Raw genomic sequence first — 23,452 nt, 5'->3', positions numbered from 1 at the left:
GATTCAGGGACATTCCTTTCAGCTCCACTTGTCAGATGCAGTTGCATTTTTGGGCAGAGCTCAGCAGCAGAGGATCTTGGTTGCATGTACTATCATTTTCTCTAACAGCCTGTTCAGTTAGAGTGGCTCCCATGATGTGCAATGCCATCCATGGTATATTAATTTAGTTTTAAAAGGTATCAGAACTTACAATAACATTTGCATTGATTTGCATTTCAGTGTTGACGTGAAAAATACTGGTAGTAATTATAACATGTATTTGGCCACTTGCCATTTTATGACTAAGAAGACTCATGGAGAGACTGTGATTACTGACAGCTTCCAATGGGTGCTTAGAAATATTAAGGTGCTTTCACAATCACCCTCCAAAGTCATTATTCCCACTGTCTTAATTCCTTCTTTCCTCAGTATTTCTTCTTGATGAAGGAAGAATTGTCTCCATGTCATGGAGAAGGTTGAAAATTACACTGGTGATTGCTTTTCCTGACTACTTAAGCAAATATAATAATTTATCAAAATATTTACAAAGGAAGTTTCCATAGAAGCTTCCTCAGAATGTTGCCCAAATCAATGGCGATTACATACAAAAAATATTAATAAGGCAATCCTATAAAAACATTTCTTGAAAGTTGCAAAACCTCACAGTGATACTGAAGATTTGCTGCACAATGAAAACAACTCGCATAACTGAGACAAGCAGTTGTAGTACTCATCTGTAATGCTGTAATTTTGGTAGAGCTGGCTGATCACAGATGATATATCTCTAGAATCCCTCTTTATTCTTTTGCCCCAATACCATTGCCTGAAACCATGCAGAACAACCATCACTGCAAAAGCACAGCAATAAACGGCAAAAACATTTACATAGCTAAATAGAGCACAGTACAGGGATTTCCAGAGTTTTAGATTAGCAATTCACACTGCATAGTCAGGATCAATATAGACAAATTATTATGGAGCCCATACACAGGAATTAGTCTGTCAGGAGTCACAAACTAGTGATTTCTTTCTCAAGCTGTCTTTGGTCAGAAAGTTTGATTCCCAACACTGGACCCTACTCCAATGATGTGGCTATAAGCCAGCAAGCCTAAATCTGTATGTCTCTGCTGATTAAATACCTACAGAGAAGGCCAAGGATGGTTCATGACAGAAACGTGTTTTATGTGACTTATGAAGCCTAGACTGCATTTCTACCAAGGTAATGCTTTGCAAATATCAATGATAAACTATGTTGACTTAATAAACAAGTATTAAAACACCTTTACACTGTCAGTGTAAGACTGTTTGTAGTGCCCATGTGATAGATTGAACTGGGAATTCTGCTACCACTCAAAGTATGTTTAAGAAAACTATGATGGATTAATTATGAAAAGGATTATTAGAATCAACAGGTCAACGTTTATTGCTTATTAAGGTGGACATCTCAGTCTCACTGAAACCAAGAGCAGAATTTCCAGTGGCTGCAAAATTTTTTAAATCTTAAATTTTCTCTTTTGCTTACCAGTATACCAGGGACATATGCCCACAATATTGATATTGTCAAAGCTAGAAGAACTGGTGAGGATGTAGAGGCAGGAGGTAGTGAACTTGAGGTGGATTTCAGCAGTAACATTGTGGGACATCCTGATTCACATACAAATGTGGGAAAGAGGGTGTTGTGGTTTGACACTGCCCAAATGCCAGGCACCCATAAAAGTCACTCACTCACCCTCCCCTGCCACAGCTGGGCAGAGGAGAGAAAAATTAGCAAAGGACTCCTGAGTGGAGATAAGGACCAGGAGAAAACGCTCCAAGGGCAAAACAGGCTCAGCTTAGAGGTAGAAAGAAAATTCACTACTAACAAAGTCAGAGGAGGATAATGAGAAGTAAAATGAACCCTTAAAAACACCTTTTTCCCCCCCCAACCCCTCCCTCCTTCCCACTGACAGCACAGGAAGAGAAGGTGTTCATCACTGAAATTTTCTTCTGCTGATCTGGGAGAGTAGTCCTTTCCCTGTGAGATTGCGGGGTCCCTCCCATGGGAGACAGATCTTGAATTTGCCCAGTTTTGGCCAGCAGCATGTCCATCTTCAGAGCCTTCAGGGATTGGCTCTGCTGGACATGGTGGAAGCTTCCAGCAGCTTCTCACAGAAGACACCTCTATGCCTGCCCTGCCTCCCCACCAACAAAAAACAGATAGTGTAAAACCAACACAAAGGGACATAGAAAAATGGAGTGGAACCAACTCAGTCCAGGAGAGGAATGCAATGTGGAAGTGATTTCTAACTCTTCCCCTTATTTCTGTCTCTAAGAAAGCTTCATAGTGCTGGATAGTCTTACTCGTGGAAACCAATTTCCTGCTTCTGGCAGAATTTTATATCTTCTTATCCCAAAGATCAGCAGCAGGAAGGTAGAGGAAATAATCTGAAATAAGAAAAAGAAAATATTTGCTACATAAAACCAGCAGCAACAACAGCAACAAAACAATTTATTAAGACTGCGAATTCCAGTAGGGATGACATTTTGAAGATTGTCAGTGACTTTTGTCCCTTGTTTTTATGCTTCATTGCTTAGCTATATGCTTGTATTTTTTTCCACACCAACCAGTACAGCGTTGCTTATGGCCTTCAGTGTTTTCTTGTGCTCAATGCTTGGCCCCATGCCTTAGTCACTGTACACCTTTAAAATTGAGTTCTAGTTCAGAATGATTTCTTCATTTGTGGTTTTCATGCTAATATGTTAATACCAGAAGTCAATCTTGGAGCAATCTTGCAGCAAATTACTATTGGGTGCTGGAAATGATGCTCAGAGCCCCAACAAGATAGAATTTTTAGTGATATGGGTTAAAACCCCACATGGATGACTGTGAGACAAATATCAGCCACAAGCCTGGGCCTTCTTTCCTAATGCAGATGGAGCCTGAATACAAAGATGAAATGGCTCTTTATTCTGACCACTCTTGTCTACAGCAGTCCTGGAGCTGCATCTGCTTGTTAGCTTCCTACAGGTTTGACAAGGTTTATTCTGCTACAGATAATACCATCCGATATAGTGTCATTCCTAATTTGACATCATCTGCACATTTGCTGAACGAGTAGTTTGTGTGATACATCTTGCAGATAATGAGCAATGTCAGCCCTGCTATTGACTGGTGCCTTCTGGGGATGATGTGAAGTAGATGTCATTTGTCAGCCTTGTGGCAAGCTCTCAAAACTGTAGAAGCCTTTGGGTATATCTGCAACATCCAACGTAACTTTTGGCAGGGGAGAACCCCAAAGTTGGCTCCTCATTGATACATCCAGAAGTGTGAGACACTGTCTCTATGTTGTGCTGTGCAGAACTAACATAACTTCTGGAATTAAACTGAGTAATTCTTTGTGGTCTACATTTAAACTGTAGACCCTACAGAACATGTAATTGATTTGTTTTACTGCAAGAAAAAAGAGTTCAAGACCAACTGAGTTCTCTTTTTTTCAGTTTTTTTTTTCAGTATTGTAGCAAGAGTTTAATATTTTCTCTCCCTGTATAGTTTTTCATTCCCAAGTGATAAATGGAACTCATTTCAAGTCCCCTGTTATCTTATAATGCCTTAAAGTAAATCCATTGTACCACAGTACATTTCTGTTATGTTACAATGCAGAAACAGGGCACTGTTCAACCATCCCTTGGAAAACACAATGTGAATTTGACAGCAGAAAGGAAAGAAAAACTGTGAAGGCACAGCGAAGTTGGGAAAACCTCAGTGTGACTACTTGAAACATATTTTTGGTACCCATTGGCAATGACACAACTCAAATATTTTGTCAGTCTTTGTAACTAAATCCTTGCTATATCTCTGGTGTAGATGGCATTGGAGTATGATGGGGTTTTTTTCCTGATTTATGCATGCTTACATGTTTGTAATAATTCATTAGCCTTAGGAAAAGTATTTTGCATTCAGTCTGGTTTTGGTTACAGTAATTTCACGAATACAAGCCGCACCAATTTGACCAAAATTTTGGTGGAAACCCGGAAGTGCGGCCAATATTCCGGGGCGGCTAATACATTAACAAAATTCTAAAAGCTGCCAACACGGAAGTGAGAGCCCGCGGCAGCCCCAAGCCAAGCTGGAGCCCGGCCGGCCCCGGCAGAGGTGGGAAAGCCTGGCAGAGGCGGGGCCTGCAGTGTGGGGGGCGGGCGGCAGAGCCTGAGCCAGCAGGGCGGGGCAGGGGGGGCGGCAGAGCCCGGGCCAGCATGGCGGGGGAGCCCGGGAGAACTGGGGCTAGCAGTGCAGGGGAACATGGCAGAAGCAGGAAGGCCGGCGGGTGGGGCTGCCTGGCAGCGGGGGAAGCCCAGCAGAATCGGGGCCAGCAGCGTGGGGGAGCCCAGCGGTGCGGGGGCCTGCAGTGCCGGCCAGGGCGAGGAAACGCGGCGGCGGTGCAGACGGGAGGGGGCGGCCGGCAAGCCCGGCGGCGGCGGCGGCGGCAGCCCGCCGGCAGGGCTAGCGAACGCGGCAGCGGGGCGGTGCTGACGGGAGAGGGGGGCCAGCAAGCCCGGCGGCGGCGGCAGCACCACCCGGCCAGCCCCGCCGAGCCGTGGCGCTGAGCTGGGCCACCCGACCCCGTCGGCAACCATGAGCGGGCCGAGCCTTCCTGGCCCCGCCCCGAGCCAGTAAAGCCTGCTATGCCGCGATCCTGTTACTAATTGGCCAATTTGTGAAAGCTGCGCACGGATTCTCGCGACGAACGAAAGTGCGGCTAATATTCGGGGTGCGGCTTATCTATTGACAAAGACAGCAACATTGTCGAGGCACCGGAAGTGCGGCTTATAATCCGTGCGGCTTGTATTCGTGAAACTACTGTACTTTCTAATTGCTGCACACAACAAACAAAACTATAAATGTTTTTAAAATGAATTTACAGATTGTCTGACTGTCTTCTACAGTTATTATATACAAAAACTTTTTTTTCTTTTTAATTTTTTTCTCATAATTTCTTTCAAGTAAAAAAACACATATTTTTGATGTGAAAAACCACATATTCTACTGGTGCCTGAAAATCCAGAGAGAAGCTCAGATGGGTGAAGTAACTAAATAAGACAAAATGAGACTTTTGACACATTCTCATAGGCAAACTCAGAAAGTGTGAACCAGGTAAGTGGACAGTGAAGTGAATTGACAGTTGGCTGAACAGCAAGTCCTGGAGGATGTAATCAGTGGAACAGGGTCTAGTTGGAGGCCTGTCCCTAGTGGTGTCCCTCAAGGCTCAATGCTGGACTGAGAATTTTTTAATTTACTGGAACTTATTTGTCACTGACTTGGGTGAAGGTGCAGATGCCTCCTCAGCAATGCAAATCTGTGAGGAGTGTCTGGTACACCAGAGGGCTGTGCAGCCCTTCGGAAGGACCTCAGTGGGTTGGAGAGATGGGCAAAGAATTGTGAAATTCAACAAAGGGCAATGCAAGGTCCTGCACCTGAGGAGGAGCAACCCCATGGACCTGTGTGGGCTGGGGGCTGATCTGCTGGGAAGCAGCTCCATGGAGAAGGACCTGGGGGTCCTGGTGGACAATGGGCTGCTCATGAGCCAGCAGTGTGTCCTTGTGGCCAAGGAGGCCAAAGGTATCCTGGGGTGCATTGGGAAGAGCTTTGCCAGCAGGTCACAGCAGGTGATCCTGTCCTTCTACTCAGCCCTGGTGAGGCACATCTGGAGTGCTGTGTCCAGTTCTGGGCTCCTCAGAACAAGAGAGACTTGCAGCACCCGGAGCAGGTCTGATGGAGGGCTACAAAGATGATTAAGGGACTGGAACATCTCTCTTTTGAGGAAAGGCTGAGGGAGCTGGGCCTGTTCAGCCTCCAGAAGAGATGACTGAGAGGGGACCTGATCAATACCTGTCACTGTCTGAAGGGAGGGTGTCAAGAGGATGGACCAGGCTCTGCTCAGTGGTGCCAATAGGACAAGAGGCAATGAGCAGAAACTGATGCCCAGGAAGTTCCTCCTGAACATGAGGAAGAATTTCTTTACTGTGAGGGTGACTGAGCACTGGAACAGATTGACCAGGGAGGCTGTGGAGTCTCTGTTCCTGGGGATATTTAAGAACTGTCTGGATGCAATCTTGTGCCATGTGCTCTACGATGGCCCTGGCTGAGCAGGGTGGTTGGCCCAGATGACCCACTGTGGTCCGTTCTCACCTGACTCATTTTGTGATTCTGTACAAGCTTTATTAGAGTGCAATATTTAAAATTAAGTCAGCCAACAACAATAAAAATGGGCTTACTTTTCTGGAAAGACAATCAAATTTATAAAAAATGTAAAAAAATTACAGAGTATTTTATATAGCAGTGCACATGAGAAAGCTAAAAAGTCACCTTCAAACTTGCAGAAAAAGGTATCTGTAATCAAGACACAGTGTGTTAACCATGAGTCATGTGCAGAGATCACCGAGGATAAAAATAACAGCAAAAATGAGAGTATGAAATATTGCCATACAGTGGTATAAATGCAATTAATTTAATCTGCATTTCTTAACATGTTAATCTGTATTGCTTACAGGTTCTTGATTTGTTTTTTGGACAAAGATTATGAAACCACAGAATCTCTAAAGATTCTAAATGGCTAGTATGTAAAAGTGGCAAAGGGGATGAATAGAGAGCAAGGAAGATATGTTTCAAGTGCATATGTTAGTGGCTGAGAATGAAGCATTTATTTATTTATTTATTTATTTGTGAAATTAAAATATCTGACTTCGAGAGTATTTTAGTTTGTGGGGGTGTTTAGTTGGTTGGGTTTTATTTTTATTTTATTTTATTTTTACTAAAGATTAGTCTGGAGCCAGAGAAGAATAGAGCTGTTTGTCTTCATTCACAAAGAAACTAAGAGCACATCTTGGATTTTCCAGAGCAAATACTATACTGCTCTTCATTTAGTTGACTAGAAGCACTGGAAGAGCCTACACATTAAATTTCAACATACTCTGTCTTATGACATTAATCATAATAAAAGACACGAAAACTAAAAGATTTAATGGAAGAAGAAAGAAGCTATGCAAGCTCTTTGTTAAAAGAAGTTCAAAAGTGTCTGGACACTGAATGCTCCCAAAATAGTGATTTTTAAATTTTATTTTATTTTTCCATTGTCTTCTAAGTAATTTTAATATTTTTACATGGTAGGTAGATTATGATGGTCCTGAAGGCAAGGAAAAGAGTACAGTAATTTCATGAGTATAAGCTGCACCTGACTATAAGCTTCACTTCTGGGTGTTGGCAACTTTTCGTTCTTTGTCCATATATAAGCCACACCGGATTATAAACCGCACCTTGTTCACAGCGAGTTGGTGTGCAACTTTCACAAAGTTGCCAATTAGTAACAGAATCATGGGATTGCGGGGTTTACTGGCTTGGCTTGGGTCCATGCGGGCTCGGCTCAGCCCTGCCCCACCGCTGCTGGGGAGCAGCCCTGCTGCCCCACCGCTGGGGCCGGGCGAGTTCCAGCTTGGCTCGGGGCTGCTGCGGGCTCACACTTCCGGGTTGGCAAATTTCTGAACCTCATCCGTATATTGGCCGCTCCGGAGTATAAGCCGCACTTCTGGGTTCGGACCAAAATTTTAATCAAAAGAGTGTGGCTTATACTCGTGAAATTAAATTTTATTAATTTTTTTTTTTAATTTATTAAATTTTGCATCTGAATCTTTGTCTGAATTCCATGCACATGTAGAAAATGTTTTGCTGATCTGGATCCCAAGTATCTAATTTTAGAGAGCTGAGGCTGATAAATGGGTACATTAACAAAATTGTTTTATGACTCACAGCTCAGAAGAGAATTTTCATACTCTTCAGCCTCATCAGACAATTGCGGTGCTTGGTGCTAATTTGCTGCGTGTGTGCAGAGTGTTGCACAGTGCATTGCATGACGTAGTCTCCTTTGTAGTGAGAGCCTCCTGTTTGCAGATGTACAGCCTGCATTTCCCCAGCAGTGGTGGGGTGCTCATCATCCCAGCCACTTGGACAGGATCTCCTAGGGCCCTGAGACTGGATTTTCCTTTCCATGATCTGTTCTCATGGCTTTGCACGTGCTAAGTTTGTAGTGTGGCTGTGGTGGTCTCTCAAAAGAAGTAGTTGTGCCAGACAGGAGAAACACTCAATCTTAACCTACTTTCATCTCTTTTGCGTCTTCAGGGTAAATTGGAGATCCAGTAATACGCTTAATACTGAGTGTAGCAGTGAGGATGCAGCACCAGCCCCAGTCAACATGTCAGAGATACGATCACATAGTCAGGAACCATCAACAAGAGTTCAAATATAGAGCTTGTGTTTCTACTGCAAGAGTGTTATGGCGAAACCCTGCTGCACTGGAGAGGAGTCTTGGGGTGGCTGCTTACCTGGGAACCTCCATCACTTCTCTTCCTGCTGGCCACTGAAGAGAGTTTTCTCTTTCTTTTTCTCTCTGTCTTTTACCTTTTCATTTTATTTTTTCCCAAAGTAACTTTCACTGTTACTACAATACATGCCATGAGCTATGAGCTCCAGTTGCAATTTTCGTGCAACTTTCTCAGCATCTACTCTGTAACAATGGCTTTTTTTGCAACTTGCAGATAGATTTCTGCACCCACTCATCTTTTCCTACCTTGGGTTTTAAAAAAAACATTTTCTGCATCCCAAAGTCCATGTTCCTTACCTTTTTCAGAGCACAGTTGTCATGTGCCTTTTCATGTGCTTGCTAAAACTCACAATGTCCAAAACCAGCTAAATCCAATCTTACACAGATTCACTAGCTCCCTGCTTAATTTAGTATTCAGCTCAGAGAACAGTCTGCAAGCAGGTTTGTACCCCAATTTGCATGCAGTCTTCTGCTGATATCCCTAATCTCCAAGGATTTATTTGTAATCCTCCTTTCTGTAGTACCTCATGTGGAAGGAAAGAAGAATTCACTTGATGTCAAGTTCCTGGGTGAGATTAAATTTTGTTTTATTAGCATGTGATGTTACAGGTTGCCTCTGATAGCAATTCAAATATTTTACTTATTTTCAAAGGTATATTAAAACCAAAATCCAATAATTTACTCAAAACTAATGAATAAATCATTGGTAAAACATGTAAGAAAGTCCCAGTGCTTCTGCAGGACTTCATATAAACACTTTCACACTTTCAATTGCATCTGTTTTCTACACTGGATTTGGAAACTAGATAATTCTATGTATATATGCCCACCCTTCTGTTAAGGTATTGCTGAAGTTCAAGTAAATATCTTCCCTGTAAGAGAAACTTTGATCAGATGTAGGATTTAACTTCAGAAATATCTTTTATAATGCTTTAATTTTGAGGACATTAAACCTTCTATTTGCTGACTAGATTAATTCAATCTATTGAATATGTTCAGCAGACCTGATGTGCTAAAAGACTATGTCCTGTTTGAAACAAAAGAAGAAAACATGCTCAACTTCTCACACAGCCAATAAAGTGAGCAAATCAGCACAAATCAAAGCATATCTTCTGGGTCATTTCAGGTAAAGCCTAAAGAAATTATTGAGCGAAATTTTGGAATAAAAGAAATATATTATTAAATCAGCTTTCAAACATTAAAAGAAAAAGGAAAATTACACAGAGTAACTGGAATACTTCTGTGAAGCTTCTGAGAGCTGAATGTCAGTGCTGGTGGCTGTCTGGATAGTTCAGGTTTCAGCCTTAGCTGTTGAAAAGAGTTTCTGACTCTTTTATATCAGTTAAGTGGGGCAGAGGAGATGCTTTCAAAATACTCTTCTAAAATCCTTCAAATTTCTCTGTTTTTCATCTTGCTCCAACTAATTGACAAGTATTTTGCCAAAGAGCACATGTACACACAGGCAAACACCCACAAGTGCACAGGCAAGGAAAATACCAGTTTTAACACTCTGCAGTCATTCTTCTTTTCAGAGTAATTTACTGTAAAACAAGTAATAAAACCCCCAGAGAACTGGCAAAATATCTTTCCTTGTGGACATTTAAATAGTTCAGATAGGATCCTTAAATCAAAATGATTCCTCAGTAGCAATTTGGGGAAAAAAAGAAAGAAAAACCGAAAAGAGAAAAGGTAGATTTGAATCCTGTTCACATGTCTGGACCTACAGTCACAGAATAATTATTAAGCATAAAAAAGATCTTGCAGTGGTGCTTTTCTCCCTGCTGTGTGAATTTAGGGCAGGGATTCAACACAGTATTATCAGAGAATGCTGACAAGCAAATGTTAATTCATCATCTATACAATTCTCCTGATGCAGGTTGGCTATTATGAACAGAGATCATAGAAGTGGGTCAAACATGCAAATTAGATCAGTGCAGGAGTTATTACATTGATCCTTTCCTCTCACCTAACGAAGATGCAGTCTGCACTTCCTGCAGGGCCACCAAAATATTTAATTCGATAGAGTCCACTCATCATGCCTTTTTTTTCTACAAAGGGAGGGCAATGCAACAAAGCCTATCAGGCATAGCAAGCTTATGGGGAAAAAAAGATACTAAAAAAATATTACATAAGCAATTAATCTCATATATTAATAAAAATGGAAATAAAATTATATACAAAACCAAGACCTCCTTATACTGCTAACCCTGGATATCAATCCACCATGGCACAACTCTAACAGCATCATGCATGGTCTCCTAATTAGTGCAGTCTCCTGGGATGAGTTGCATGTAGCTGTAGAGTCCCTGTGAAATACTGTTTTCTCCTACCTGTGAGCTGTTATGCAATAAGAGTCTATTTGCAAAAAAAAAAAAAAATACAGATCCCAGCTATTTGAAAACTCATGTCAGGGTCAGAATCTAAAGTTTAGATCTTGGGTGCAGAAATGCATTTTCCTTCAGCCAGGAGCTGAGGTTTCAGGATTGCCTAGGTTTTGCTGCTTGGTTACTGTACTTGATCTAGATCTTGGGCTCCTATGTACTGTTTGATGAAAATGAACCAAGATTTTCTGTTGAAATGATCAATAGTAAATGTAGTTTCACCTTGGAATAAGAACAGGAAATCCCAGTAGTTTGTGTAAATTCCTTCTGGTATGAAAGACAAATTAGGAGAGCAATCTTTATTAAAAAAATTAGTTACCTGTAAATTCCTAGAGGTTTAAAATACATCAGTGTTAAAACAAGGGGTTTTTCTCTGTTGAACTGTATTGAAGGAATGCTGCAGACAGCATACTCAGGAGAAAGAGGGCAGAGAAGTGAAACAGAGACAATTACAGTAATTTCATTATTATAAACCGCACCATTTGACTAAAATTTTGCTCTGAACCCAGAAGTGTGGCTTATAATCAGGTGCAGCTTATATATGGACAAAGAATGAAAAGTTGCCGACACCCAGGAGTGCGGCTTATAATCAGGTGCGGCTTATAATCGTGAAATTACTGTAATCAGCACTGGAAGGGAGCCACAAATCCAGGCTTGTAGTTAGTATCACTTTATTGTCGCAGCACTCTTCCTGTTTTTAATAATACTACTAAAGATTTTTGGTGTTACATAAAAAAAAAAAAAAAAGAAGTAGCTTCTTCAGAAACCAGAAAACTCTGAAATATACATAGATATGTTTATTATTTCTTTTTCTCACTTATATCAGAATAGCATAATCATGAATAATAGGCTAGAATTGGGATGAGTGCAAGAATGTAAGAATATATTTCAGTCATGGTGGATATGAGGGTAGATCTGATATTGTTGGAGGCAGGAAAGCATTTTGGGTGTCAAAAACAGGAAAAAAAAATCAGATGTCCACATGTTCAATAATCTTATATACATAGCCTAACTGGATAGCCTAAAAGGATTTTATTTCAAATATTGAATAAACATCCAGCATCCTCATCACAAATTCTTACTGAAAATGTAAGTATGTCTCAGGAATACTTTTTTAAGTATTAAGTTTGTTACTGCTCCTAAATTTCCAGTGTACTGAAAATCAAATTCCTCTCTGCCATTAAAACTGAAGAATTTGTGTTGCTTCCTTTTCTTAAAAAAAAAAAAATAAATAAAATAAAATAAATCTCTCATTAACAGCTTTTCTAGTAAAGAAAGATTGTTGTAATTACTTAGAAATATAGTGAGTAAGAGTCCTAGCTTGTCCTAGCTCCACTTCCTGCTTGTTCCCCTCCTGCTCTCTGCTCCAGATGCTGCACAGCAATGCCCAGGGCAGTTCTCTGTTCATGTGAAACATGAACCCCACTTGTAGGCTCATGTCCCTGTCCAGCCTTGTCCCATCCCCAGCCCCCAGAAAGGTGCCCAGTGCCTGGGCTGGGGCTGCCATGGTGCCCCTGGCTGCCCTGCTCTTGGGAGGTGGGACATGCCTGAGTTCCCCTGCCAGCCCAGGAAGCCTCCAGCACCTCCAGCAATACCCTCAAGCAGCCTCCAGCCCCCATCATGCCCTGGCACAGTTCATTAAGTTTAATGCAGATATCTGTGCATTGTATGTCCATATTTGTGATGCCGGGAGCTTGTGGAACATTAATTTCATCCTCATGAAGACAACTGAAGTAAGCCAGAAGAGTATCAGAGGACCTGTACCCCAAAAGAGTCCCTTTCCCCCAGAACCCCATAAAGGGACTGACTTTAGCTGCGGTCAGAAATCTAAAATCAAGAGGTGTAAATCCCATTTTCCAACTTTATCTGGCATATGTAATAACAATGTATAGTGGATTGTAACATGCAACATTATGTTGCCAGAATTCAATACGTGTTTATTAAGCAATTCAATTAAGCAGAATCACAGAAAGAGCACTTTACCCATTGAAATCTCAAAGTTTACATCCATATAAGTATACACACATGGAAGTTTTGGTTCTGGCAATTTAATACAAAAATGGAGGAGCAGATGTTGCACCATTTATGAAAAAACAACAGAGCACTTTTTACAAGCATGAGTGACTTCATTTTCCTCATTTATTTTAAACCAAATTACTTATGGTTTTGGTTTTGTGCAGCGGGCCCCCAGCTATGAGAAATCAACATCCATGTCTGCTGCAGGAGGATTTCTAAAGTTTATGTGGAGAAAGAGACACCTTATGAGTCACTTAAATTTCTTCTTCCTATTGTTGCCAAGTTTCTTTCAATGAAGGTATATGTGTTTATTTGGGTTTATGTTTAGCATAAAGGGAATTGCCACCAGAGTTTGCAATAATTCAAGAAAAAGTGTAAAAATATCACAAAACACAAGAAGATCACTCTACAATAAGCTCACTTAAATACTTCAAGGTACTTACCTAAACAGACAGATTCCCTTTATTTTGAAAGTGTCATACATCAGATAGAAGCCAGATATCACCAGCTCAGAAAGAGGTTAAAAAAATACTACTGCTTTACTTGGGAACAACCCAAAGGAAGAATTTATGTCCCATGGAAGAAAACGGCAGAATTCTACAGTGTGAGGACTTGTTCCATGTGAAATAACATAATTCAGTGAGTTTATGTGAATACTATTTCAGAGGAATATACTGGGAAAATTCATTCAAAAGCAGCCAAAAAGGATCAGAGATGATTATGAATAGCATAATTCCAAAACATAACAACTATTAAAATTCTTTCTGGTAAAATCTGCCATTGTCATGTATTTCTTATATTTTAGTTAAAATGAAGACTCACATTTGACTTTGTAGAGTACAAATAAACATCAAAAAATTTTCAGAGATATAGTCAGCATGATCTTTGTAGCTAGCAACAACTTGACTATCTTTCCACCAACTCTACTTTTAAAGCTCACAAATTTTTGGGGTGGTGAACAGTCTACCTACTTGGTATTCAGAGACCATTTGTAGCAGATCTGAGTCCCAGGCATAAGTTTTGACATGGCAGAGTTAAAAAGCTAAGCATATTGCTACAGCTATTCTGGTTGCAAATTCTGAGAGCTTCGTATTTTTCCTAAAATTAATAATAGAAGACAGAAAAATTCCACAAATTTTCTCACAGACTGGAAAATGGTTAAAAAAAAAAAAAAGTTACAAATGCTGATGTATTTTTCTTTGTGAAAGAAGTCAGTGTTTCTTAAATGCTTTCCAGCTGACTTCTTGGTTACTTGCCATCATAGTGAGAAATGTCAAAAAATCCCTAAAGCATTGTGGAATAAACTTTGGTCCATAGCTCTAAGTCTTTCCATTCACACAAAGGATCATGGGATTTTAATGACCCAAATGGGTCACTACCTTTGATTTATAGCTCATCTAGTGGGGCCCTAACCTCAGCCTGTGCTTGTTTACCTTTACTGTTATTTGGTTATACAGACAGTGGTACCAATCATCATTCTTTATGTTAGGAACTCAAAAAGGAAAAGGAATACAAGACTCTTATTTCAGTAATGACAAAAATTATCAAAGATCTGAAACTGCACTTGTAATGTGCAGTTCTCAGACAAGCTGAATGACAGATAAGTACTGGGAAATAGTAACTGGGAAAACTACAGTGCATTTTGAGCATTGTCTGCAGTCTCTCTTGGTATCTTCATGGCACTCATTCAGTATTAGCATTTCCTATATTCTTCAAAAAATAATGTTCATCCTTTCCCTTGTGGTCAGATCTCACTCTGCAATCAAATCAACAAAATAATAATTACTATAATTAATATAGAAACCTCAAGAAACCCTGAGTGGAAATAAAGGATAAGCACTCCACAGTTTTATGGTAAAAAGGCAGCGAAAGAGCATGCAAGCCATGTATATGATAAGCAATGAGGTGTGTGAAACCTCCAAAAGAAGAATGGGAAGAGCATGATAATTCTGATGGAGGATGGGCTTGCCCCTTTCCAGGCATTGTGCTGGCACCTTGACATCGCTCTGCAATAACCTGGAGTCTAAAATCACAGCTCTTAGGCTGCACCCTGCAACAGAGAGCAAACACTACTGGGGAAATGATGGTCATTACACAAACCTTTGCCTTTTCACTGGTTCTTCAGCATGAGTTCAGCTAAACATGATAAAGTACAAAATGGCACATAGTGATAGAGCAAGAAAACTTTCCTGGAGGGTGGAATTTGCCTCTGCAGTGATGGGCATGCCATGCATCTTCAGCTGCCTTCTGTATCCCAGCAAAATTGGTTTGCTGTTTTGGGAGTGGGTAGGCACCCATCAGCTCAGCAGATGTGTGTGCTTCCAATGCCACATAGCACCATCCAAAATATAAATGACCTTCCAGGCTGGGAGGTCTGATCGTCATTTTTTCTTGAATTCCAGTATCCAAAGGGTATAAACATGTGACTGATAGGCTTCTGAAGAGAGGTACACCAACTTCATTTGCAGGCTGTGAGACAGAATGAAGAATTGTTTTTCACCAAAAGCCATACAGATTTAAAAATTGATTACACTGATAACTTAGCTTTTTAATTGTCAATGTTTTTAACTAATACAAATGTGGAAAAATTTTCATATAAATACTGAAAGGCACAATGGAATTGCCATGAAATCTCACAGAAATCATAATAGAGTTTTAATATTTTTCATTGAAACCATCTAATTAAAGGGCATATGTCAGAAAATAATATCATAGCTGCTAAACAATGCTGTTAAAAAGCATCTCCTATTCTGTTTTAATTCAAGTACTTAGTTTTGCTTTTACAGATCCCAGTCATTAGTGAAATAAAGCTGTGTTTTGAGTTTAGTACATATTTAATTTGAAGTGCTGACCTCTTTTGCTTAAGTCTGCTCTCTTTACCTACCCCTGAACATGCCTCACAGTTCTCAGTTAAGTCTTTAAACAATATTAATCCATCCACTGGTAAATACAAAATTGAGCATACAAAAAGATCAGTTTTGTAAGCACCTGATTAGCGCAGAATATAAAGCTCCTGCTGTAAATTTTTCCCAAATTGAGCCATATTTTTCCTATAGCGTTGATAAAAGTGTGGAAAGTCTTGTTTTTTCCAACTCAAACCAGCTGGCTTTCTCAAACCTGCAGGGTGCAGTGCTGAGCGTACCAACTGTCTTTGCAGACTAAAGCACCTGCTGTGATGAGTCACTTCTTACAGCATTGTACAACACAGCAAAGATAGTTGGTCCAATATTATAATTCCATCAAAGTTTAAGGAAGTGTCATTTTCAGGATTTATGTTCCTTTGACATGGCAGTAAAAACATGCAAAAGGCAAGAACATTTATGCAAAGGTTACAATCTGTCACTGTCATAAAACTCAAAACAAGAGCTAAAGCTAATTTAAATTAGAGGTCAATGACAGTATTTTGGGTTGAATGACTATGAGGAATCTTGCGAGCAAATTCTTTATTTAAAAAAAAAAAAAACTGTGGATCAAAAGTGAAGATATTTAGATTGTGACTATTTTTAATGTGGTTAGAGTATGCATAGATGGAAAATTGAGAGTTCTATTGATTTTATTGGTTTTTGTTGTTGTTTGTTTGTGGGGTTTTTTAATTTTATTTTTTATTTGGGGTTTGTTTGATTTGCTTTTCTTTACTTCTAAAAATATCACGAGCCATGGGCCAGAGTGGTAAGGGATGAGCAACTTTGATTTGAGACCATTCAACAAATTCATTTCCTGAATAAAGTTATCCTGAACAAGTTTCCATCTGAGTCAAAGATATCATGCAAACTTAGAAAAAAACCCTTGAGACTACTGGTGAATTCCATCAATAAAAGCAGGATTGAAGGTTATACAGATTTTTAGTATTGAATAGTTTGCATTATTAGAGCTCTTCAAAATTTTTAAGAGCTTTTTAGTTGTGAAGACTGAAATGCTCATAATAATGTGAAGTGCTCTCATAATTTTAAATCAGTCTGTACTGCAGATTCCCAAATTCTTATTGCTCCTCAGTTTCAGTTGCTTATCTATTATCAACCAATATGTTGTTTTAGAAGAGTGTTGCACTGCCTATTTTCACCAAGTCTCAAAACCTCATTCTAACTCTATGATGAAATTAACTAGGCCTTATGAAGGATGTTCTTAAAAATGCAAAAAAAGATAGACCAACAAATGAAGCCACTGAATGACCCTGGAACAAATTTATTATCTGAAATAAAAACACAAACGGCTTGTTTTATGTAAAATTTCCACTTTTTTTAATACGGAAATTAAACAAACTAGAATATACTTAGCTGTAACATTCTCATTTCCCTTCTTAATACAAATATTTTTGGGAGCAATCTACTATCAAGTAGTTAATTGACTCTTTTCTCAATTCCAAAAGTATAAAAAATGAAGGTGAGGGATGTACACTAGTATGTTAAGAACCACAGTTTATAGAGAAACCATATAAAGCACTGCTAAAGCCTGTTCATTTTCTCTTTATCAAAACATGGAATCAAAGAATCATTGAGGTTGAAAGGGACCTTTTGAGGTCAGCTAGTCAAATCTCCCTGTTCAAGAAGGATCAGCTATGGCAGGTTGCCCAGGAACCTCTACAGATGAGGGCTGGCAGGCACCTCACAGCTCAACAGGGGAAATGCAAACTCCTGCATCTGGGGAGGAACAACCCCAAACACCAGTCCACACCAGAGAATGACTTGCTGGAAAATGGCTTGCCAGAAAAGGACCTGTGGGGCCTGGTGGACAGCAAGCTGAACATGAGCCAGCAATGCACCCTTCCTGCAAAAGTGGATACTGGTATCCTGGATACATTAAGCAAAATATTGCCAGCAGGTCACGAGATCTGCTTGATCCTTGCCCGCTGCTCTGGGTGAGACATCATCTGGAGTTGGGTGGGCAATCTAAGCTCTTTGATGCACCATAGACATTGACACACTGGAAAGAGGCCTGAGAGGGGGCACAAAGACAATTGGAGTCTAGAATAGCTCTCCTATGAGGAGAGCTGAGAGCTGTGGGACAGCTTAGCCTTGCAAAGAGAAGGTTCAGGGGGAGCTTATCAGTTTGTATAAATATCTGAAGGAGAGGTGCAAAGAGGATGGAGCTGGGCTTTTTCCACTGGTGCCCTGTGACAGGACAAGAGGCAATGGGCACAAACTGGTGTACAGTGGGTGTCCTCAGGAAACTGACTGGGAGGGTAAGTGAGCACTGGTACAGTTTGCCCAGAGGGATTGTGGAGTCTCCACACTTGGAGAGATTCGAAAGCTGTCTGGACATGGTCCTGGACAACTGGCTTTAGGTGATCCTGCTTGAACAGAAGAATTGGGCAAGATGAACTCCAGAGGTGCCTTCCAACCTCAACCATTCTGTGATTACATTTTTAAGCACTAGGTCCCACAGAGCACCTTCCCTTGCTGTCTCCTTGATCAATGTATGTCAGGAAACTGTCAATGTGCTCCAAAAATCTTCTAGATTGCATGTGCCCTGCTGCATTGTCCTTACAACTGTGGGTAAAATTCCCCATGAGGGCCAGGTTCTGTGAACTCAAAGATTCTTCCAGTTTGAAGAAAGACCCATCTACTTTTTCCTGATCGGGAAGTCCACAGAATGTACCCTCTTCAACAGCAGCCATATGCCAATGCAGTGTCCTCGTGTTATCTTTGTTGTGAGTTTACCACTTTAAATCAATCTGAAAGCAGACTTTTGTGTCTGAATTTAGAGGGATAAATAAATGTAACCATGGTTGATTGGGTAAAGGAATAAATTGTAAATAATAAAGTTAAGAAACACCTAATAAAATGTGGGCCTTCTTCTATTTTCTGATTCATATAAAACTCCAAATGGCAACCACTATAAATTTTTAGTCTAATCTCACAAAGATTAGCCCTGAAGATTTGTGTTTGCTTTTTGCTACAGCAAGAGAGAGGCAGGTCCATCCTATCAACCTCCTGTTGGGGTGGTTTTTCTACTAGTGTGTCTGCTGTGTTAGTGCATTCTCGAATTGTGCTTCATTGCTGGGCCTGCGATGGTCACCTGGCCTCGTGTAAGGTGTCATTTGAGAAATGAGGTCCCACTGGTGGGATATGCTCATGTGACCCTGAAACACAGCTAGAAAACTGACTGGAGGCACCTCGTATCATTGATGATATGTTTGTTTGCAACCAGGTATTTTTTTGCTAGGGAATTATTATCTTGTGTTTTCTTAGAACAATTAATATTAAGAAACAGTATAATCCCAAGTCATAACCAAGGAATTAGCTGAAATAGGAAAAAAGTAATGTGGCATCAGTGAGATACAGTGTGCTTATGATTGTGTGGCATACAGCACTCTACATGCAAGATCTGAGTGGTTTGAACATTTTATGCTTCCCTTGGGCACTCAGATAAAACAAACTGAATTTGGATTGTAGGTTTTCATGGAGCTTTCCCCAGAACAGGTATTGCTCAGCTTCAGCAGGCCACTGCACTCATACTCCCCCTAAACTTCTATCATACAGCTTCCATGCATGCTGAGAAGTTGAAAAACCCAAGAAAATGCATAACTTCTGCTAGCTTTGAAAGGGTTGACAGTTTCGGAATGTTTCAGGTGGAACTTAGTTAATATTTAGATGCTGAATTTAGATACTAACTAGCAGAAACTGAGACAAATTTGATTCCTTCCCCATATGCATTGTCAGGAAATACTTAGTTGTCTATTTGCAATAGGAATGGAAATGAAAAGCTTATTTATGTATCAGTATTATTTATTACACACCTTCGTTTACAGAATCGGCCTATCTTTATGCCCATGGTTGTAGAGATTTTTCACATTTGTTAATAATAAACACAATTTATTTGTTAATAAAACACAGTTTGATGAATTTTTACATTGTTGTAAAGTGCAACAGAGAATGTTTTAATGGACAGTAGGTTCACAACCATTACCAATGCATGTTCTTCCATCTTCTGCTAGCTTGTAGGGATCAGTGTGGAGACATTTGTAGCTTCCCTTAGTGTTAATGCATGTAGCAGAAGGAGGACAGGGTGGATTAATTTCATTTTCACATTCATTGATGTCTGCAAAATCAGTACACATTGATCAGTAATAATTACAAATTACAAAGGGATTACTAATTTCTCATAAACACTTTTTACAAGGATTCATAAATGAAAGGCAATGCACACTTTCAATGAGACAGATAATGACAAAAATCTGTGTTGTTACTGTTTAAAGGAAAAGTAGGGGGTTGTTGTTGTTTTGATTTTTTGTGTGTTTGTTTTAAAGCTGGAAATGATGAAAAAAAAAAGTTGCTTTCATTATCCACCAAAAGCTATGAATGGCAATTGGCTGAATTTTCAAAAATACAAATCCTAAACTTGAGAGCTCTTCTTGCACATATTTGTGTCCTAAGATTTGACTTCCTCTATATTTTCATCCTGTGCTCTATAGAGATAATGAAAATAATAATGCAGACACAGTTCTGTGCACTTCTAATCATGATTTTGAGAAGCCAAACTTTCAGGTTATTTTTTGTTGCAAAATTTATAACCATAATTTGTGATATCAGTGCAAGGATGGTTTTTTCCAGATGCTATATGAATTCTGTAAAATAACAATATCCTGGCAGAATGTTGAGCAGATGAACAATTATCCATTGGAAAATGTACTTGTACATTGTTCTTGAGGCCTTTCAAGATCTTTCAGTTTCTGATTATGTGATGAAATGGAAAATAGCAGTGCAGGAAAATACTCAGTGAGGGAAAGAAAGGGGTTTCTTCATATTTTTGTGCCTTTCTTCTTTATGTGTAATATTTACTTGCATGACTGAATTCAGTTGACTAAACGTAGGTGTCCAGTATTATTTTAGGTAGTTTCCCATTGGTTCTGTATATCTGACAGCTTGTTTAATGTCTCTGACCAATGGTCCTGTGAAGCACTGCAAACCCATATGTGGACAACTAGACCAGTCTTCAGTATCTTGTCTTTTTGGTTTTATTCCTTTCCTTCTCTATCACAATATTTGATCTGTTACTTCAAGATAAGTAATTATTTTCAATCAGTATTAAAAACTGACCTGTATTTACTGACTTAGTTTAGCATTGTCATTGAGACCACTTTCTATCATTGGAAATAGGATCAAGCCTGATTCTCTCAACCTTTAGTACAAAAAAAGTAGCTGTGCCCAAAGATAGTTACCAACTAAGACAATCAAAAGACTAACATGGGGGAAACATCTAAAACTTCAGAACCCTTAAGGAGCAACCACTTTCATAACACTTCTTTGAAGAAGGAAAAGAATCTGTTGCTCAGGATGAAGATTTCTGAATATTACTCCCTTCAAAATGACATTTTGCATTAACGTTCACTGGCTTAATCATCATCCAGGAAAGAAAACCTGCACCTTTGCCTGCACTGTAATTCACATGTGCTACTTCAGCTAGGTTCATAGTAATGTATCTACTAACTAGCTAACTCGTCTTCATCACTAAATAGTGCATGTCAGACCTGACCTGCCTACCCTGCTACTCAGAGAGCAGCAGTTTACCAAAGCAAAGTAAAGAGTTATTTATCAGGAGTATGACATCACTTAATATAAAGGAAGGTAGCATATTCTAGCACTAAATGACTTCCTGAATCAATAGAAATTATATCAGTCAAAGCCCAAGTTAGTAAGGGGGAATTAACAGCTCTCAGAATCCTATGCTTTTGCCAGCAAGCCACTCTGTCTTTTCCAGAGTAGCATATAATTTTGAAACCATCTGCAGAAATGCTAAGCTCTATCCTCCTCATTATATTGCTTGATTTATCCCTAATTTGCTGAATATTTAAAAGAATGGGAACATATTGCACAGACATGCGTGGAACAAAGTGCTTTCTACTGTAAAACTCAAGTAGCATCTGCATAAGTGGGTTTTGATGGTTTTCCTTTGATAAAGGCATTGCTTTTTTATATATGCAGCAGCTTGTTTTCCTATAGCTGATATACAGTCTTTTGTTTACATTACTGAGCATATTAAAAGAAACTAGGACAAGGAATGATTCACTCATTTAACTTATTTATTCCACTTGCTGCCAGAACATTAATGTATTGAAAAGGTTTTATTATAATTCATTTAACAGCTTTATTTCTTTATATGCTATATATGTGGGAGGAATTCAGTGGATAAATAGGATGTGAATAAAGGAAAGAGCTGCAAATTTCCTTTGACTTTTTCCATAACAGGTATACAATTAGAATGAAGAGCTTTCTATTCCATAACACAGAAATACTGATAAGCAGACTTTATTGTGGATGAGCTGCAGCACTTGCACTCAAGTTAATTTACCACCATCCATAATATATTCTGAAATATGGCCTTTTTGGGTTTTGATTTCTCTCATGTTCTTATAAAGCAGAGGAGTGTGAATACACACATACACACACGCACACACATATACATATATACATATATACATGTATACATATATACATATATATATACGTACCCACACCCATCATAAACACACATTTGAAATGTGAACAGAGATAATTAATTCTTCATAGTATGAAGAATGAAAGTCTTGAAATATTTGCTACATTCTCTTTCTAACCTATTCTAGTAAATAGTAAAAGGCAAAAAGAAAACAGAAGATGAAAGAATTATTAAAATAACAGGAAAAGGTTCCTGTGAAAATGTGTTAGAAATATATATATTTTTACTGATTTTTAACCTGTTCTACTTTTGTACCTGCTGAAGTAATCAACTTCTGGCAAATTTTTTCACAGTTATTTGAGAGAGGGAAGTTGGACCTGAAGTGATTATTAGTTTCCTTAATTTCACTTATACATTTCACAGAATGTTTTTTTTTTTCACTTTTACTCAATTATTAGGATGACACATGACCTAGTGGTGCAGAACTCAACTTTTATCTAGAGCATCCATTGAAACAATGCCAGGAAAATGACAACTGTTGTGTTGAATGTAGGATGAAGCAATGTATAAGTCTGATTTGTTGCCTTTTCCCCCCCTTTCTCCTCTCCCTGCCCCCCCCCGCCACTAGCTGTTAATAGACTTGATTTTTGCTTAATTGGGAATTTTTAGTGCCATTTTCCTGTCATCAAATTAATTGTTGAATCAAGATGGTCAAATATTGAGACAGTAATTCTAGAGAGAGTTTCACACTTCTGTGTTACTATACCTACAACCCTAGGATGCCCTGTGAATTCACCTATGATGATCTGTTTTGGACTTTAGCTGTTAGAAAATTCAGACATTAAAAAAATAATAGTAAAATAGTAAATTAATAAAATAATAATAATGACAATGATAATAATATTGCTAATAAATACCTATACAAACTGGAACCTCAAAGTTCCATCCTTTGCTTGTGCAGGTTAATTGTTCTTCTCCTTGTAACTGAAATCCATAGTGACATGTGTAAGTCACTGTAGATTTTCCAGATTCTGAACAGTATACAAAATCACCATTTTCCACACTCTTTGGTGTTCTACATAGTTCATCTACAAATAAAAAGTATGTATTATAGGCTCTTAAAAAATTAATACCTTACACTTGTAAATGGATGGTATTCTCCATTACTGCTATAAACATTGACTTCAGTGAAATTTGTCACATGTGATCAAGACTTTAATTGTTCATTTCTGGGAAAGATTTTATATGGAATACACCACAGGTTTGAATTATAATCCTCATAAAACAACATAAGAAGGACATGGATCTGTTGGATCAAGTCCAGAGTAGGGCAACACAGATAATCAGAGG

The 23,452-nt window shown here is 39.2% G+C and overlaps 1 protein-coding gene across 1 annotated transcript in view; it reads right to left on the bottom strand.

Annotated features, from left to right (window-relative positions):
- Positions 1-14,902: 14,902 nt before the first annotated feature.
- TPO (thyroid peroxidase) overlaps positions 14,903-23,452 on the bottom strand; it is a 41,640-nt gene continuing 33,090 nt past the window's right edge. The window contains exons 12-14 of the mRNA XM_033055538.1: positions 23,020-23,190; positions 19,634-19,765; positions 14,903-15,196 (exon numbers count right to left, since the gene is read on the bottom strand). Coding sequence (XP_032911429.1) covers positions 15,186-15,196; positions 19,634-19,765; positions 23,020-23,190 — 314 coding nt within the window. The 3' untranslated portion in view covers positions 14,903-15,185. The remainder of the gene's footprint in view (positions 15,197-19,633; positions 19,766-23,019; positions 23,191-23,452) is intronic.

The sequence above is a fragment of the Catharus ustulatus genome, chromosome 3 (assembly GCF_009819885.2).
Source record: "Catharus ustulatus isolate bCatUst1 chromosome 3, bCatUst1.pri.v2, whole genome shotgun sequence".
In the NCBI taxonomy this organism is placed as follows: Eukaryota; Metazoa; Chordata; class Aves; order Passeriformes; family Turdidae; genus Catharus; species Catharus ustulatus.
Note: the sequence above shows the minus strand (reverse complement) of the source record. Positions and strands in the feature narration are given on the sequence as shown.